The 14,586-nt window shown below is 45.0% G+C and overlaps 1 protein-coding gene across 1 annotated transcript in view; it reads right to left on the bottom strand.

Annotated features, from left to right (window-relative positions):
• The window catches only part of ADCK1 (aarF domain containing kinase 1), a 407,695-nt gene that overhangs the window by 108,844 nt on the left and 284,265 nt on the right, over positions 1 to 14,586 (bottom strand). Inside the window, exon 8 of the mRNA XM_086939457.1 lies at positions 7,420 to 7,617. Coding sequence (XP_086795583.1) covers positions 7,420 to 7,617 — 198 coding nt within the window. The remainder of the gene's footprint in view (positions 1 to 7,419; positions 7,618 to 14,586) is intronic.

The following is a 14,586-nucleotide window of genomic DNA, read 5'->3' as shown; positions in this document are numbered from 1 at the left end:
CATAAAAAACCAGCAGATAAGAAAATTTACATTTTCTGTTTATTAAACAAAATGCAAGAGGTATTTTATTCCCCCACACTTGATGTTTGTGGAGTTCAGCTTCAGAGGCAGTCCAGGCTCCTCGTGCAGGCCCCAGTTCAGAGAAAAGGGCAGAGCTGTAAAGGAGGGGTCGGGACCTCTGGGCAGGCACGGAGAGGAGTTTCCAGGAGAGGCTGGTGGGGCCGGGTCATCTTTTCAGTGAATGGCTGGAGAGCAGATTCATTTATAGCAAGGCACAAAGTCCCCCAGGTGGCGTCCATCAGTCTAGTTGACACCAAAGAATCCTGATGTGACCATTGTCACAGGTCACAGTGGGGGCGGCCAGGCAGCGTCCTCGCAAATGAGGTGTGAATCACGGGCTCACGGCAGCCAGGGCCATCAGAGGTAGCCGCTTTCGCGCTATGCAACACTGATGGCCCTTTCAGTCTCACTTTGCAGGCCCCTAGACAGAGCAGGGAAGGGGAGGAGGTCGGGCGTCCTGCAGAGGTCTTCGTCAATATTCACGTTGAGTGAAAAAAAAGTGTAATTTTAAAGTATGCCTATTCCTACAGTCCGGGTACGCTCTTTCAAAAACAAGAAGTAGGGGAACGGACTAGCACAATTTTTAGAAGTAGGGGCACGCCGTGCCCTTCCGTCCCCGCCCACTTCTAACACTGCATACACATATAAGTGAGTACTAAAGTATATACAAGAGGTCTCCAAAGCTCAACCTTAGAACGGTGACAGATTGATTCACGTGTAAAACCAACTCCAAATTTGCCAAAAATGCTCCATGGCATAGGTAAAACCTGCAGTCAGTTCTGTGTTTTCAGATATATTTTACATTCATGGAGAGAGAGAGAGTGTGTGTGTGTGTGTGTGTGTGTGTGTGTGTGTGTGTGCGTGTCTGTGTGTGTGTGTGTGTGTGTCTGTCTGTCTGTCTGTCTGTCTGTCTGTTTGTCTGTCTGTTTGTCTGTTTGTCTGTTCTTGGGTCACACGCGTGGGTATGTAGCTCCAGCGGCACTCGAGGAATCTTTGACATCCATTTTACATCACTTTAAATCATAATGCAAGAGCAAAGTCAGAACTTGAGACCAAATTGTGCACTGTGGTGTTTCACCCTGGGAATATGTGGTAGGAGCTCATTTCATTCTGTTTCGAATTACTCACATAGTGTGAGATACAGGGTTAGAGGCCCAGGCAGAACGTGATTTGCCTAAGACCACACAGTTTGTTTAAATAGCTGAACCGATGTTCTCTTTTATTGGGCCATGCCTTTATTTACATAGGCCACACCTCAGGCAAAGAGGTCTTAGACATGCTCCTTAGGCCACACCTTTCTACAGCCCCTCCTCTTTCTCATTCCACTTAAAGTCTCAAGATGATATGCGGTAAACAAACGTCTGTTTCGTAACCTCGAGCACCCTCCCTTCTACTCCATATCGAAGGCATGGCACAGAGCCTGGGGAATAGAACCCCCTCCGAGCAGAAAGAGGACGGTGCAGTGTAGTCAGATTGTAGGGTGCAGGTTTCTCCAGCGGTTGTCGTGTTTGTTGCAATCACAGCACACCCTTTCATTTGAAAGCGAGTAATTGCTACTTTCCCGGGAAAAAAGAAGGCGATACGGAACATCAGCAATCTGCAGGTGCACAGAATGTATTTACTGCATGTAGATCTTGTTACTAATGCAAATTCACTCCATGGGAAGAATTCAAGTGCCAGATGGCTTTACCCCCTTATCTGCAGAGGCTACACCCACCCCATTCACCACCACCACAGGCCTTTTTTGGATGTTTGGGGACATTCTTATTTAAGCCCACATAACACTTTTTCTCAAAGAGTATCCAAGTCAAATTTACGCACTTTTACCCCACATGCTGCAGATTTTAGAGATAGCCAGGATATGTTGATTCACCCTGGAAATAACAAAGAAAATAGCCAAAAAAAGGAAGCAGGATTTTGACGTATTTTGGAAAATGGGAAACAAGTGCTGTGAAAGAAAACATTCTTTTTCTAAAATGGCATCATTAAAAGGTTTGCTGAGCTAAGATGTCCACGGCTCAGCCTTCAGGAACAAGCAGTATGGTAACAACAACAAACATTTTTTTAGCAACCCTTTTTGCATTTTTTAAGTGGTAGTTGATTTTTTTCTTTTTTTGTGGTTTTTGCCTACTTCCTTTATTGGTGGAAGCTGGAGTAAAACCCATGGGTACACTCAGAACGTTATGCATTTCTAAAAAGTAGGCAACATTCCAAATTTATTGAGGGCTCATTTGTATAGATAATTAATGATTTTCCAAAAGAAGCTAATCACTAAAATAAACAAAAATAAATAAAATAGGAAAAAATAGAAATGGAGGACAACGTTTTCCTCTATAATTTCTTGCTCCAATGGCCACTGTACAAAGTATAACATTGTTACATCCATCAGTGGTCGAAGGGATATTTAGTGTTGAATGTCCAAACAACGAGCGATACCCAGGGCCAACAACTGTGTTGCAGTTTATAATGACATTTAATTATGTACCAATCATGCAGCAATTCATATGGTAATTTGTAATAAATAAAAAATGCGTATGAAGGAAACGGAAGTCTTTTTTTAAATAGGTCCAAGAAACTGAGTTTAGGAATAGTAGTTATTTGTACAACTCTGAATTTGGGGCGACCCAAACTATCATCCAATTCAGACGGCAATTTGTAAAATGTGATTTTTCTTGCACATTGGCTTATATTTAGATGCCAAAATGGAAAGCAATTTAATTGAGAATACCAAATGTTCAACTATTTTGTATTCAGGCAACTGGCCCAGCCACACAAGTAGAATAATGTTTTCATCAGGAGAACTGTAGGAAAACTGGGTGGTGGGAATGTTGTAGATACCTGCAGATTCTGGAACTTTTCCTCACAGAAATGTGAGGACAAAGTGTGATTGTATCCAAAGTTGAACATTTACAGGATAATCTGGGTGAATAAATCTAGTGGAATCCACACCAACCTGGATTCAATTGAGGCTCTAGGTTTCAGAAATATCCAAGGTTTGTAGGGTTCACTGATTGCCGGCTGACCCAGAGCGCGAACAGTGCAGTCATTCCCCCGTCTATGCTGCCAATATGAAAAACTATGGCCAAAAAATCTGCTTAGGGAGAGCAGAAAGACTGTCATTACCTTTTTTGGAGGGAAGGGGGATGGGGGTGGTGGTAGGGGAGGGAGTTGATGGCACGGCCCAATGACAGAGTTGTCTGCCCCCTGGGACGGCTCCACCGCTAAGGTGGAGGAGCGTCACTCCACTGCTCTGTGAGCAGTAATTAAAGGAAAACTAAGATGATAATGACCAGCATTATTATCATTTTAGTGTTCCATTTCCTGGTGTGGGTGGGACTCGACTGCCAGGGCAAGAGCCAGGAGGAGGAGTGGTTGCTCCACTCTAAAATGTGCATAACTGTTTGGCCGGCCCTCTAGGGCCGACCATAACAGTTATGCGCACTTTGAATGTGCTGCACCCAGGCTGCAGAGCTTGCCCAGGCCCCCATTCCCCATCTGAGCGCCGAACCACGGCACTCAGACCAATCACAACACTGCTTTGCAGCGTTATGATTGGCTATGGGAGTCAGGAGCCTGGGTGGTTCCTGCTCCAGCGAGAGGCGGTGGCGAGTGGACTGAGAGGCGGTGGCCAGCCTGAAGGTAAGTACTATTTTTTATTATTATTTTAATTTACACCACACCACCCCCTCCTCCTTCACCCACACTGCCACCCCCGGTAAATAGCGGTCTCCACTGGCTGCCACGTCCCATTTTCTAAAAACATTTCCCCACTAAGGGGCAGAGAGAGACTGATGTCCTACTTGGAGCATTGGACCATATTGATAGGGGGCCACTTCTCCCAAACGAAATCCTGGTGTCTAGTGGATGGATCCCAGCCTGGGGTGATCCCCAGGCATGAATCCACATGGGAGAGGTACTTCTGGAAAGGGGACATTGTACTTTTCCAGGGGTAAAAGTCCAGCTTTAATCAGTGCTCAGGGGCTGAGTTATGAGCCCTAGGACAGTTCAAATTGAAAGCAGTTGTCACCTAATAGCACCAAATGCTTTCGGTTTCAGTTGTGTGACACCAGTGCAGTGGCACAAAACTATTACATTCAGAATGTAAGTGAAGCTCTTCCCTCACGGCCAGACTTTCTTTTTTTTAAAGAAAATCCTACTAGTAATGGCAACACTAGAATTTTCTCCTTCAGTGAAAGATTTTTCCACTACATTAAAGGGATAACAGAGAAAGTTCTACCACCCACATGCTATCTTCTTTAGGTCTGAGTTTTGACAACCGAGCTGTCAAACGGACCTTTTGACAATATAAAAAGAGTGGGCTTTGGGTTCACCCCTTTCAAACATTGGCTTTCTTCAATCAGACTATTTCAGCCATTGGTTCCAAACATTGTCAATCATGTCTTGGCTCAGCCTAGCAAAGAATTCATATATCACACAATGCTACTGGCGGTATGGTTACAGGTTTGGAAAAGATATGTTTTGAATTTACATATGAAGAGCATGGAGGGAGGGGCATTGCGGATATCTCGGGACAGATATTCGAGGAACAGGGCCCCCACACTATATACCTCCTGTTGCCTTTGGCTCTTGGTTCTAGACTGAAAGGTTTTCATCTGTAAAGTGGAAGGGATGGGGTGGGGTGGTTGGTGTTTTTATATTTTATTAAATACACGTCAGGTGAGATATTTCACTCTGTAGGTAATGCAGAGTATCTTGAATTTGATTCTAGTATTAGGAGGCAGTGCACACTTTTAAATTTTCTCTGAGAGTGCATTTGCTGCTTCTTGCATGACATTTTGTTTACTACAAGAGGTTTTCAGCCTGCCCATTACTCACCATCGGTTGGCTTCATCGTCACTCTTATTTCCTAGCCTCTTATTGGTCAGCACATGCCAGTTTCACTTTTTCTTTTTGTGTTTGTCCCTTCCGTGAAGCACAGACCAATTACCGCTTCAATGGTTACGTGCTTTTTCAGGTATTTTTAAAAAAAGTTGCAGCGCTCCATAAGAGTGAATGTATTTGCAGGCCTTCTCCCCTCCTCCGCCATTCCAGCTCAACATTGTTGCTTGCCAGCCCTCCTCTGGCATTGTTACCCAGTCGTCATTGCTTGCCCTGTGACCATCACCCTTCCACGTTGTTGCTTGACCCGTTCCTTCCTCCCCCCTTCCGTTGCCTGCCCAGTCCCCCTCCCACATTGTTACCCCATTCGTTGTTGCTTACTCTGGCCCCTGCACCCTCCAATGCTGTGGCTTGAGCAGTTCACTCCCACCCCCTTCCTCTGTTGCTGCTTCCCTTATATTCTGCACATTCCCCTGTTGTCTGTTTGTACCCCTCTCCCTCCATCGTTGCTTGTCCTGTTCCCTACTGCCAGAAAAAAATAAAGAATTATGACCGTGGCCACGTCTAGGCGCTTTTTCTCCTTACCATTGGCAGACCCAATAGGTAGAGCATGTGTGAGATTTATTGGCTTTGTTGATAATGTATTTAGCAATGTTGCACAGCAGCGTGGCTGAAAGTAAAAAAAGTGAAAAAGTTGACGCAGCTGTAGCACTTTTTTTAGTTTTTTTACTGTCACCCATGCTGCTTTAAAGCAGGACTAAAGTATTCACAAATCTAATTTTTTTCATTCGGTTGAACAGCTTGTGAACTAACAGGCCTCGATTAGAAGTCTCTGTGTTGCATGTGTTATATTTATTGCAAGCACTAAAATCGGAACACGTGGGTTTGAACTAAATCCATGCAATAATTGCCCCTTCTTATAATATTTGCCCTGTTAAATGGAAAATATTATGAAGATTTTGGTGCTAAATTTACATTAAAACCTGCACGCCCCGGTATTTACTAGGAACTGTTTGACCTCCTGAGTTTTATGCAGTGGTGAGGACTTTAATCGCATACATATCCAAAACAGATTTGCTGTTGGAAAGAGAGCCTGCGCCAGTCGTTATGCCTGAGTAGCAATCATCTAATCAAGACGAAAAAGTCTTCCTTGTGGGTGGTTGCAACAAAATTGCAGATGAAAACAAACACTGGCAGAGCCAATAGGTCTGATATTGCCTGTCAGGTGTTTGTCTTTGCCAATGCTTGTTTTATTTTTCACTTTTTTTGTAAAACTTTACGGTTGGAGGAGACATTGTCCTCGCTAAACCTGGGCAAAAAGCAAAAACATATTTTTCTCTCAAAAAGCACACACTGCCATAGTAGTGACTGTCACTGAAGGGAACTGCTTTGCGTGGGAATATGCTCAGAGCAAAATGTTGCCACTCACAGTCAAGTTATCCAATGGCTGAAGTGGGCTGACCCATTTCCCACCGCCGTATTCACAGAGGAAATAAGAAAGAAATGTGAATGACAACCAAAGACCAACAGATGATGGGGATGGCTGAAAGCCCCATTAAGGGAGTATATTTGTTATAATTTTAGTAAAATCAAAAGGTCTTGGCCAATGCCAGACTTAATAAAAGAGCTAAAATGGAAACATTAAGAGGTTAAAAGTCAATCTTGCTGCAACATTAAAACAAAGACACATATAGACTTTGAGACAACAGGTGACAGATTGGCAAATCACAGTTTAAGTATGCCCTGCAAAAGACCCAGTAAAATTAAAGACTGCAAGTACATAATCCATGACTATGGTACTGCATTTAGGCAGACACGCATTTTACAAGTAAACTTATGAGGACTTCTCATGTTCGTATTTTATTAAACAAACATTTAATTGCTACAAAAATTTGCACTGAAAGATAATATTCGAATAAAGAAAAGGAAATTACCCTTTTTATACAAAAAACACAAAATTGGTCAATACAGGTGGAATAACAGTGACAGGCAATTGGGCTCTAATACAGAACCATAGTTATAACAAGCATCAGCAAAGCCAGTAGGTCTGGCATTGGCCACCGGTGCTTTGCCAATGCTTGTTTTGTCACAGATTTTTTTCAAAATGTTATTGTTGGGGAAGCTGTTGGGCCCTCATCAATCTTGGAAAAAACACAATGGTACGAAGCAAAAATATTTGTGGTCTCAAGTAGCACACATTTCCATGGTAGTTGCTGGCACTCAAGCGAACTACTTTGCATGAGTATGAGTTAGCCAATGACTGAAGTGGGATGACCCATTACCTCATACTGCATACAGTAGTGAGCAATTAATAGACCAATGGAAAGAGAAGGCTGGCTTAAAGGACCTATTAGTTAGTATATTATATATATATATATATATCCTTTTAGTAAAATCAACAGGCCAGACCTAAAAATGAGATAAGGTGACAAATTGGGTGAAAAAGAAAAGAAAAAAGACATATAGGCCTGTACAGAGAAGGAGGGGCATCCAGAAAAGCAGGGGCATGGTATCACTCACCTCGGCCATGCTCACAGGAACTCGGTCAATGCCCCTGCTGACGGTTTCCCAGGACCTGGAAGTAATCATACAGGCCAAGAGGGGGTACATGTCTCCGGCTCCAAGCTCCTGGCTGTGCTTCTGCACCCCCTTCATGTCGGCATTGATCAGGGCCTGCCAGAGCCGGCAGTAATCCACGCGGAACTTTTCAGACAAGACCTAAAAGGGATGACGAAAGCAAGGAGTCAAGTTCAAGACAATGAGAGAATAAGGGAGGGAAACAAGATGACAGGAAAGCTAGGGAAGGGGTATGACTAGGGGATAGATAAGGAATGAGACAAGGTACAAGCCAAGGAAAGAGGAAGAGCGTGGGAAGGTGAGAGGACATGAGAAAAGTTAGCCCAGCAGAAAGAAACACAGCAAGAAGCAAAGAAAAAGGCATGGAAGGAAGGAGGCAAGTAGAGATACAAAGAGTGTGCAAGGAAAGTCACTGCAAGTAGTGAGACAAAGGAGGGGGTAAAGTGAAAAAGGCAAGAAAGAAACAAGTAAAATTATGAAGAAAGGTTAGATCAAGGATCTAAGAAAGGGGCAAAAGAAAAGTTAGACAAGGAGAGTAGTGGAGGTAAGGAACAAGAAGATAGAGAGGCGGGCCGAGAAGTGACGCTTGGAAAAAGTTAAAGAAAGGGGTCATGAACAATGTAAAAAGTAAGGCAACAATTGAGGCAAAAGGCGGGGCAAGGACCACGGCAAGAAGGCAAGAAATGTGTAAGTCAAGAGTGATGTCAAAGGAAAGGCAAAGGATGCGTTTAAGAAAAGGCTGAGGCAAGGAGAGTGCAAGGGAACAAAATAAGAAGAAAGGCAAGGAGATTGATAGAACTGCTGCAGAGGGTAATGAGAGATGCAAATGGTGAGGCAGAGTCAAGGAGTGCAGCAATGGAGGGGACATGACTGAAGAAACCAGCGCAGCAAATAACAAGGAAAGGAATACAAGTGAATATGGTGATAAGAACATGACTGAGACAATAAGAAAAGCAAGGGGAGAAGCCAGAGGCAAGGAAGGCATAGAGGCAAAAACTAGGGCAAGGAGCAAAATAAGATGTGCAAGGAGGAGTAAGGACCAAACAATGGCCTAGCAGGGCGAGACAAGGGATAAATTGATAATTGAAGCAAGGGAGAAAGTGAAGAGTTGTGTAATAATCTGGGCAAGGATGAAAGCAAGGGCAAGAGGGAAGACTGAATTAAGGAGCAAGGCAAGCTTTAAACCACATGGCGATATAAAGATGGATGCAAGGGGCAACACAAATAATGAGGCAAGGAATAAAGCAAAGTATGAAACAAGTGTCAGGCAAGGTACAAGGAAGAAAGAAAGGAAACAGCTCAGGAGTGAAAGGAGAGTGGGAATAAATCAAGGAGCGGGGCAAACAAAAAATGCTCAGAATAAGCCAAAGAGTGAGTTACAGAACAAGGCAAAGAGTAGACAAGGAGTATGGTTAAGTAAAATGAAGCAAGAAGTACAATACGGTGTGAGACAAAGGGCTTGGCAAGGAATAAGAGCAAGAAGCAGAAAGGCTATACAAGTAATGATATAATGAGAGAAATACACATCAATAAAAGGAATGCGACAAGTAGAACCAAAGGAATGAGGTAAGGAGAGAAGCAGAAAGTGAGGCAAGAAGTGCCAGAAAGGAATAAGAGTAAACAGGTGCAGATGATGATTAAAGAAAAAGCAGAAAACAATTCACCAAGACAATGACATGAGGGTATTTAAAACCATGCATCACTACATAGGCCTCCTATTCAGAAGGTAAGGCACATTCCCTGTTATAAACATATGGGCAATAGTCTCGGGTGCTTTAATAATATATGTTAATATTAGCCAACTTAATAGAACTCGTATGGCGAGAAGCCCAAAAGAATAAGGGCTGATTTAGAGTTTGGTAGATGGGATATTTGGTCACAAATGTGACAAATAATCCGTCTGCCATATTACAAGTACGATAGGTTATATAAAGCACTAAAGCACGTGAAATAAGGAAGCAAGGGAGTAACGCAGGCCCTTGCAGCCCCTCCGGTGCAGGGAGGGCCCCAAACCTCAAGGAGGCCACCAACCATTCACATAGGGGCCCATTTAGCCCAAGGCTAATGAATATCTGTGAGATATGGGATACTCAGGGGGGAACCTCATAATATTGTGCACGGGCCCCATCATTTTTAGGTCTCGCCTATTAATCCCGCAAGGGATAATAGGCGAGAGTATAGAGGCCAAACCAAGGTCTGAAACCATCGCGGATTTCGGACAGTTCGTGTGGTGCACTCGTGCGGAAAGCGCGTCCACATCAAAGCCATCAGCCTCACCCCTGCAGTTTCACTTTCACGGCAGCGAGGCAGTGCTCTCACTTCAAAGGAATGCGCACCCCGCCCCCGCAATGCCGAGAGCAATTCCCGGCCGCTTTTCCCCAGGCCGTTTTTCCTTTAATTAACATCTCTGCCTTCACACATTTCTCCGCGTCTAAATTTGCCCCATAATATTTTAAGTTCATTTTAACCCAATTAAAAATTCTCCACAACAAGTTGACGAATACAAATCTCTACCGATTTGTTTTTTAAATTTGAAGTGTCCCGTTTAAATTGTTTCCACAGTGTAAGCTGACAAATTAAACTCTCCTGACTTTTAAATTGAAATCCTCGTTTTCGCTGTTCTGTTGCTAAATACTGACATTCGTTTTTTTCTAACGTAATTGGAATTCTGCCCCAAATCTCGGCGGGCTTGTCTAGACCAAAGCACAGCTCATGTGGCTTCACGAGTGAAGCACATACGATCATAGCCGCCTCAGCGTTTCCTGTCTTTTGCTGCGTAGCCATGTTTAACCTTATCGCGTGATTATCACAGAGATGTATTATAATTCAGCAAACTCAGGCTAGATGCTTCTGAGTCGTGCGATAATCAGAGGCTGTCATTCTGTGTCTGGAAGGATCTCTGCAGCCCTCGGGCTGGGACGAATCTGGTCAGTGATGACACAGCTCTGTGCACATGGCGGCATCTTAAATCCCTATCAGCAGCATCTGGGCAGCTTGCGGTGTCAGGGCCCATAAATAAGCAGTCCCTTGAGATTTGCACGTGGACAGTACTACACCTCCCGCTCAACAGGCGCATTAGACTCCATTTAACTAATCTATGCATACTTAAAGATCTTCTTGTGGAAGCACGCACGGCTACATTTGTTTGTTTATACAACACTTGTGTTATTTTATTGGCCATTTTTTTAACTTAACATGGCTGCACAAATTTGTTTGCATACTTTTGCTAATTTTCGCTGTTTGACCAGCAACGTATGACTGAAAAAACTTGTTTATTACAGACAACAGGAGCATTCTTTTCTGGATAAATGTAAACGCCCAAAGAACTCGCCCCACCATGCCAGGAGCTTTCAATCAAACAGCAAGCATAGCAGCTGTTTTCCCGGCCGCTTTTCCCCCGGCCGCTTTCCCTTTAATTAACATTTCTGCCTTCACACATTTCTCCGCGTCTAAGCATTAGACTCCATTTAACTAATCTATGAATACTTAAAGATCTTCTTGTGGAAGCACGCACGCCACATTATCACTCAGCAGCACCACTCAGCCCCACCACAGCACCACTCAGCACCACCACAGCACCACTCAGCACCACCACATTATCACTCAGTACCACCACATTATCACTCAGCACCACCACACTGCACCACTCAGCACCACCACAGCACCACCACATTATCACTCAGCACCACCACATTATCACTCAGCACCACTACAGCACCACTCAGCACCACAAGAGCACCACCACAGCACCACTCAGCACCACAAGAGCACCACTCTGCACCACCACGTGCCACCACATTACCACTCAGCACCACCCAAGCATCACTCAGCACCACCACAGCATCACTCAGCACCACCACAGCATCCCACAGCACTACCACAGCACCACTCAGCACCACCACAGCACCAATAAGCACCACCACAGCACCACTCAGCACCACCACAGCACCACTCAGCACCACCACAGCATCACTCAGCACCACAACAGCACCACTCAGCACCACCACAGCATCACTTAGCGCAACCCCAGCATCACTCAGCACCACCACAGCATCACTCAGCACCACCACAACATCACTCAGCGCCATCACAGCATCAATCTGTGCAACCATTCAACAACGGGTTCAAATATGTTCTCTCAATGTTTCAAGCTTTATTACACTTCTGTTCTTGGTTTTTCCTCACAATAAAATACACTGAACATAATCTTCACAAAAGTTATTTACAAAAGTTTGAGCTATTGCCACTATAAATTACAATCACTTTTATTTAAGTATTAATTATTTAAAAAAATTAAAAGCCATTGTTATTTGTAATATCAATACATCTAAGTCACGTAAATACAAAACATGTTGCATTACAAATGCTATAGGTGTCACATTTGCGAAAGTTATAACTATTGGCATTGTAAATGACAAAGCTACTAATTTGGCTGTTTTCTAAACCAACACATAAATAAAAAAATTGTCATTTACAAGACCAATAGCTTAAACTTTCATTATGCGAGACCTATTGCATTGCAAATGCTTGTTACATTTGTCACAGAGAATCCCATCTGTCAAACTCGAAATCAGGCCCTGAGTTGCCTTCTTTAGGTAACACTCTTTCTGACGGATATGGCGACTCTTGCAGACCATTTACTTAGACCCATTCCCAGGCATTACACTGGATTGAGAAAGGTTTTCTTAGCCAATCTCTATCACCTGTCATGTGGTGCTCTTCCAAATTGAAAGCAGCTCCCCATAGCTTTACTGGAAATGATGTGCCTACTGCCATAAAATGCATTACATGCACAATGAGATCAGATCTGGCCACTTTCCACATCCTCAACAAATCTAAAGATGAATGAAAGACAGAGTGGTAACATTAAACAATAGCAGAATTATGCTCAAACAAGGGCGGATGGGAGTAACTGAGGTATCTGCAAGTCCTCATATCAATCGGAAAGAATGTTGCAAAAGGTAGGTAAGCTGGTCTTCCAGTAGATATTAATGGCTACAGATCCCTTACTTGAAGTTTTCCAAGGAAAGGCAAAAGGAGTGGATTGAAGACGAAGCTTCATTGTAAGTAGGGAAAGACTGCTACACTGCTCTAACAAACTGAGAATGAACATGCCTCCCACCTCCATACAATAATGCTGCATGAAAGAATGCAGAAAGGCCAAGTAGCAACATTACATTCTTTCCCACAAACACAATTAAGCCCTGCCTAAAATATGACATTATAATCAACAAGCACTGGCGTTGCCAATAGGTCTCGCAGTAGGAAAGTTGGAGCTATTACAATTGCAAATAACAATGCCTTTTATTTTTATTTTGCATGTTAAAAACATAAAGGGCTTTGTCATTTACAAAACCAATATCTCCAACTTTCCTACTGTGTGACCTATTGTGCACTGCACAGTGTGTGTGAAAGTGGCACTGCGTGGGTGTGAGTGGCTTTGAGTGATGGTCGTTGCGTGGGTGAGTAGCATTGCATGTGTGAGTGGCGTTGCATGTGTGAGTGGCGTTGCGTGTGTGAGTGGCGTTGCGTGTGTGAGTGGCATTGCGTGTGTGAGTGGCGTTGCGTGTGTGAGTGGCGTTGCGTGTGTGAGTGGCGTTGCGTGTGTGAGTGGCGTTGCGTGTGTGAGTGGCGTTGCGTGTGTGAGTGGCGTTGCATGGGTGAGTGGCGTTGCATGGGTGAGTGTGGCGTTGCGTGTGTGAAAGTGGGCTTGCGTGGGTGTGAGTGGCGTTGTGTGTCTGAAAGTGGTGCTGTGTGGGTAAAAGTGGCACTGCGTGGGTGTGAGTGGCGTTGCGTGTGTGAGTGGTGTTGCGTGTGTGAGTGGTGTTGCGTGTGTGAGTGGCGTTGCATGTGTGAGTGGCGTTGCATGTGTGAGTGGCGTTGCATGTGTGAGTGGCGTTGCATGTGTGAGTGGCGTTGCATGTGTGAGTGGCGTTGCATGTGTGAGTGGCGTTGCATGTGTGAGTGGTGTTGCATGTGTGAGTGGCGTTGCATGTGTGAGTGGCCTTGCGTGGTTGAGTGGCCTTGCGTGGTTGAGTGGCGTTGAGTGGCGTTGCGTGGTTGAGTGGCGTTGTGTTGTTGAGTGGCATTGTGTTGTTGAGTGGCGTTGCGTGTGTGAGTGGCGTTGCGTGTGTGAGTGGCGTTGCGTGTGTGAGTGGCGTTGCGTGTGTGAGTGGCATTGCATGTGTGAGTGGCATTGCGTGTGTGAGTGGCATTGCGTGTGTGAGTGGCATTGCGTGTGTGAGTGGCGTTGCATGTGTGAGTTGCGTTGCGTGTGTGAGTGGCATTGCGTGTGTGAGTGGCGTTGCATGTGTGAGTGGCGTTGCATGTGTGAATGGCGTTGCGTGGTTGAGTGGCGTTGCGTGGTTGAGTGGAGTTGAATGTGTGAGTTGCGTTGCGTGGTTGAGTGGCGTTGCGTGGTTGAGTGGCGTTGGGTTGTTGAGTGGCGTTGCATGGTTGAGTGGCGTTGCATGGTTGAGTGGCGTTGCATGTGTGAGTGGCGTTGCATGTGTGAGTGGCGTTGCATGTGTGAGTGGCGTTGCATGTGTGAGTGGCGTTGCATGTGTGAGTGGCGTTGCATGTGTGAGTGGCGTTGCATGTGTGAGTGGCGTTGCGTGGTTGAGTGGAGTTGCATGTGTGAGTTGCGTTGCGTGGTTGAGTGGCGTTGCGTGGTTGAGTGGCGTTGGGTTGTTGAGTGGCGTTGCGTTGTTGAGTGGCGTTGCATGGTTGAGTGGCGTTGCATGTGTGAGTGGCGTTGCATGTGTGAGTGGCGTTGCATGTGTGAGTGGCGCTGCGTGGTTGAGTGAAGTTGCGTGGTTGAGTGGCGTTGCATGTGTGACTGGTGTTGCATGTGTGACTGGCGTTGCATGTGTGACTGGCGTTGCATGTGTGACTGGCGTTGCATGTGTGACTGGCGTTGCATGTGTGAGTGGCGTTGCGTGTTAGAGTGGCGTTGCGTGTTAGAGTGGCGTTGCGTGTTAGAGTGGCGTTGCGTGTTAGAGTGGCGTTGCGTGTTAGAGTGGCATTGCGTGTGTGATTTGCGTTGCATGTGTGAGTGGTGTTGCATGTGTGAGTGGCGTTGCATGTGTGAGTGGCCTTGCGTGGTTGAGT

Source organism: Lissotriton vulgaris, chromosome 9 (assembly GCF_964263255.1).
Source record: "Lissotriton vulgaris chromosome 9, aLisVul1.2, whole genome shotgun sequence".
NCBI classification, from domain to species: Eukaryota; Metazoa; Chordata; class Amphibia; order Caudata; family Salamandridae; genus Lissotriton; species Lissotriton vulgaris.
This window is presented reverse-complemented; position numbering and strand designations above follow the sequence as displayed.